This window comes from Triticum aestivum, chromosome 3A, assembly GCF_018294505.1.
Source record: "Triticum aestivum cultivar Chinese Spring chromosome 3A, IWGSC CS RefSeq v2.1, whole genome shotgun sequence".
Classification (NCBI taxonomy): domain Eukaryota; kingdom Viridiplantae; phylum Streptophyta; class Magnoliopsida; order Poales; family Poaceae; genus Triticum; species Triticum aestivum.
Window position 1 is genome coordinate 242,817,666 of NC_057800.1, and position 4,861 is coordinate 242,822,526.

Genomic DNA, 4,861 nt, shown 5'->3' on the forward strand with positions numbered 1-4,861 from the left:
GGTTCGGGAGACATGTAGACATGACTGAGATGGCTCTCCGGTCAATAACCAATCAGCGGGATCTGGATACCCATGTTGGCTCCCACATGCTCCTCGATGATCTCATCGGATGAACCACGATGTCGAGGATTCAAGCAACCCCGTATACAATTCCCTTTGTCAATCGGTACGTTACTTGCCCGAGATTCGATCGTCGGTATCCCAATACCTCGTTCAATCTCGTTACCGGCAAGTCACTTTACTCGTACCGTAATGCATGATCCCGTGACCAGACACTTGGTCACTTTGAGCTCATTATGATGATGCATTACCGAGTGGGCCCAGAGATACCTCTCCGTCATACGGAGTGACAAATCCCAGTCTTGATCCGTGTCAACCCAACAGACACTTTCGGAGATACCCGTAGTATACCTTTATAGTCACCCAGTTACGTTGTGACGTTTGGTACACCCAAAGCACTCCTACGGTATCCGGGAGTTACACGATCTCATGGTCTAAGGAAAAGATACTTGACATTGGAAAAACTCTAGCAAACGAACTATACGATCTTGTGCTATGTTTAGGATTGGGTCTTGTCCATCACATCATTCTCCTAATGATGTGATCCCGTTATCAATGACATCCCATGTCCATAGTCAGGAAACCATGACTATCTGTTGATCAACGAGCTAGTCAACTAGAGGCTTACTAGGGACATGTTGGTGTCTATGTATTCACACATGTATTACGATTTCCGGATAACACAATTATAGCATGAATAAAAGACAATTATCATGAACAAGGAAATATAATAATAATCCTTTTATTATTGCCTCTAGGGCATATTTCCAACATACCCTACGGATTCGAGAACTATGTAGACATGACCGAGACTCATCTCCGGTCAATAACCAATGGCGGAACCTGGATGCTCATATTGGTTCCTACATATTCTACGAAGATCTTTATTGGTCAAACCCCATAACAACATACGTTGTTCCCTTTGTCATCGGTATGTTACTTGCCCGAGATTCGATCGTCGGTATCTCAATACCTAGTTCAATTCTGTTACCGACAAGTCTCTTTATTCGTTCCGTAATGCATCATACCGCAACTAACTTATTAGTCACATTGCTTGCAAGGCTTATAGTGACGTGCATTACCGAGAGGGCCCAGAGATACCTCTCCGATACACGGAGTGACAAATCATAATCTCGATCTATGCCAACTCAACACCATTGGAGACACATGTAGAACATCTTTATAGTCACCCAGTTACGTTGTGACGTTTGATAGCACACTAAATGTTCCTCCGGTATTCGGGAGTTGCATAATCTCATAGTCACATGAACATGTATAAGTTATGAAGAAAGCAATAGCAGTAAACTAAATGATCAAAGTACTAAGCTAACGAATGGGTCAAGTCAATCACATCATTCTCTAATGATGTGATCCCGTTCATCAAATGACAACTCTTTGTCCATGGCTAATAAACTTAACCATCTTTGATTAACGAGCTAGTCAAGTAGAGGCATACTAGTGACACTTTGATTGTCTATGTATTCACACATGTACTAAGTTTCCGGTTAATACAATTGTAGCATGAATAATAAACATTTATCATGATATAAGGAAATATAAATAACAACTTTATTATTGCCTCTAGGGCATATTTCCTTCACTCGCAGCGGCGCCCTCGTCATCAATGAGGTTGCCCCGCCCTTCCCGCGCTCCCTCCGCCTGGTCCGGCCGAAGGCCGAGCCGGGGCTGCTCCCCGCGAAGCCGGAGCACACCGACATGGTGGCCCTCGACGACGAGTCCGCCCTCAAATGGGCGAAGGAAGACTATGTCTGCGAGCAGGTGCGCCGCCAGCGTCGGGCGCACCTGGAGCTCCAGGCCCGTCGTCGCGGGCGCAAGGAGGGCGACGTCATCGTCCTCGACAGCGACGAGGAGGACAAGGCCGGGCCGTCCAGCGCCCCACCGCGTGTCGGCGCCTCGGCCAGGGCTGCAGCAGGGACGGCGGCGGCGCAGGCGAGGCATGCAACGACGGCGGCGGCGACGACTACACCCGCTTCTACAGACTTCTCGGCATGTAGACGGCGGCTTTTAGATTGGCGTAGTTAGGCGTGGTTTGCATATTTTTATGTTTTTATACAAATTTCAATGAAGCATCGTCGAGTTCATGCAAAAATTGCCAAGTTTGCAAAAATTTAAACGGAATATCGCCGAACCCGCGGTGACCTATGGGCCGACGACTGGGAACGAAGTCGTTCCAGGGGCCAATTTAGCGCCGGTTCGCCCTCAGGCCGCTCTTTTAGACCGAACGGCTGGAGATGTCCTCACCACCAGCGTGCAAGCGACGTCCCATTTTCCTGAGATGATAAAATTCTGAAACACCTACGAGATAAAATTCTGAGAACTTGCACAAAACAAAACGCGTGAATTGATCGGATAGCCAAACCTACGAGTTTTGAACTGAAACACCGGCTCGATTAATGTGGTTATTATTACAGCAGCAGCAGCAGCAGTAGGAGTTTTCCTTAGCTAAATCGAACTCCCTGGTGAGTCATTGTCCATTTGGGAAGTCCATATTGACATGCTAGTCGAGTGAAATATTGAACATTGCACAGGAACACGAGTTTTGCAGGGAACGCGTGAGAGTGAGTCGAACTGAAAGGGACACCCACCACCAAACCCTCCGTGCGAGACCGACCGCCGCAGGGAGCGAGCGACCCAGGCCGAGATCGGGAAAATTCCCCATCTCCCCCTCCCATCCCCTCCCCTCCGCCGCACGGCATGGATCCCGTCGCCGACGGGCCGGACCCGCCGGGCTCCGCGGCCACCGTCCTCGACACCCTGGGCGAGGAGGTGCTGGCGGTCATGTCCCCGGTCTCCATCTGCATGGCCCTCGTCGTCCTCCTCATCACGCTCCTCGCGCCGCCCTCCTCCTCCCCCTCCGCGCCCCCGCCCGTCACCGCCGCCACGCTCGTCTACCTCGAGTCCCCCTCCGACTCCCCGGCCCAGAAGCTCGTCGGCGCGCTCCTCGACGCCGCCGTCTTCGTCGCGCTCGTCGCCGTCGTCACCTTCATCCTCGTCGCGCTCTACTACTACCGCTGCACCGGCTTCCTCAAGAACTACATGCGCTTCTCCGCCTTCTTCGTCCTCTTCTCCATGGGCGGCGCCATCGCCGTCGCCCTCCTCCGCCGCCTCGACGCCCCGCTCGACGCGCCCACCGCGCTCCTCCTCCTCTTCAACGCATCCGCCGTCGGCGTCCTCTCCGTCTTTGCCTCCGCGGTCCCCATCCTCGTCCGCCAGGGCTACATGGTCGCGCTCGCCGTCATCGTCGCCGCCTGGCTCTCCAGGCTCCCCGAGTGGACCACCTGGATCATGCTCCTCGCCCTCGCCGTCTATGACCTCGTCGCCGTGCTCGCGCCAAGGGGCCCGCTCAGGATGCTTGTGGAGCTCGCCTCCTCCAGGGACGACGAACTCCCGGCGCTCATCTACGAATCACGCCCCACGGTAGGCCCAGTCGAGACTTCCTCCTCCTATGCTCCGGCAATGTGGTCCGAGGAGTCGCAGCACCGCGATTCGGCTGCCCGATCGGGTCCAAACCTGTATGACAGGGTGGGTCAGCAGGATGATTCCGGTCCTGCCATGGTAGAAATGAGGGATCTTGGCTCAACAAGCCGTGACATGGCTACCTCAAATCAAGCTGTAACAGGGCAGACATCAAATCAAGGTGGGAATGCACAGCATGCTGTCATTCAGATCGAGCAGCGCGAGGAGGAAGAAGAGACAGCTCCATTGGTGTCAGCGGCATCTGCCAACCCTACCATCGCCAATGAGGAGCACACACAAATTTCTTCATCAGAACCTCCCGAGGAGGAGTTTGAGATGTTTGAGTCTAGCAGGGGCATCAAGCTGGGACTTGGCGATTTTGTCTTCTACAGTGTGCTTGTGGGGAGGGCTGCCATGTATGATCTCATGACGGTCTATGCGTGCTACCTTGCCATCATCGCTGGGCTTGGCTGCACCCTCATCTTGCTGTCGATATGCAGGCACGCATTGCCCGCACTCCCGATCTCCATCATGCTGGGAGTCGTGTTCTACTTCTTGACGCGGTTGTTGATGGAGCCATTCGTTGTCGGTGCTTCGACCAATTTGGTGATGTTCTGAGTTCTGACTAATGTTCTGTCGTTGTTGTTACATGTGTGTCAAGCTGAAAAGCAACTGTGAACATCATGTGGGAGTGACTACTACTTTGTTGGTCACGTCTTGTAGGTAGACAGTCATGTAGTTATGACTAGGAAATGTCATTGGGACTTTAGACTCTTATAAGGTAGTATCAGTTTTATCTGGGATCAACTAGTCCATGTCTTGTCGTATAGTCAGTTTTATTTCAGTTTCAATTTTTATTCTTGCGTTCTTGTTTTTTTTTTCTCGCGTTCTCCCTTAGATTAGTGATAAAATAAATCTATCAATCTGCCTGCAATTTTCTTTTATTTTATTTTCGTGTCTGGTATTGTTTCTTACATTGTAGTAATAGATAATAGAGTTATCAAGCGAATGTATTCTTTGAAAACCATTTATGGGCAATTCAGGAGTGCAGCACTTGGTAATTTTTGTCTTTCTCATTTGAATCTAGGACTGACCATATTCCTCCTGTCAGCATGAATTGACAAGCTGAGAATATTTGGTTTTGTTTGTCTTTTCTCCTCGTATTCAAATTCAGGAGTGGCGTTTTGAGTGAGTGTCCAGACAAGAGTAACAAAATCAAGCTTTTTGTTCGTTGTAGGTGCTTATTTTACTGCATTGCGCTTTGTGTTGTTTATCATGGACGTTGGAGAGCCAAGCATTTAGCTGTATTTAGTTGTAGTGAGCA

General features: G+C 50.5%; 1 protein-coding gene across 1 annotated transcript; it reads left to right on the forward strand.

Moving 5' to 3' along the window:
• The first annotated feature begins 2,624 nt into the window (after window positions 1-2,624).
• On the forward strand, window positions 2,625-4,398 carry LOC123061106 (presenilin-like protein At2g29900). Its single transcript, XM_044484031.1, has one exon. The coding sequence runs from the start codon at window positions 2,776-2,778 to the stop codon at window positions 4,153-4,155; it is 1,380 nt and encodes a 459-aa protein (XP_044339966.1). The 5' UTR covers window positions 2,625-2,775; the 3' UTR covers window positions 4,156-4,398.
• The last annotated feature ends 463 nt before the right edge of the window (window positions 4,399-4,861 follow it).

What these genes read in the sequence shown, in the direction of transcription:
- LOC123061106 (XM_044484031.1), top strand. Translation starts at nt 2,776, where the DNA reads ATGGATCCCGTCGCCGACGGGCCGGACCCGCCGGGCTCCGCGGCCACC.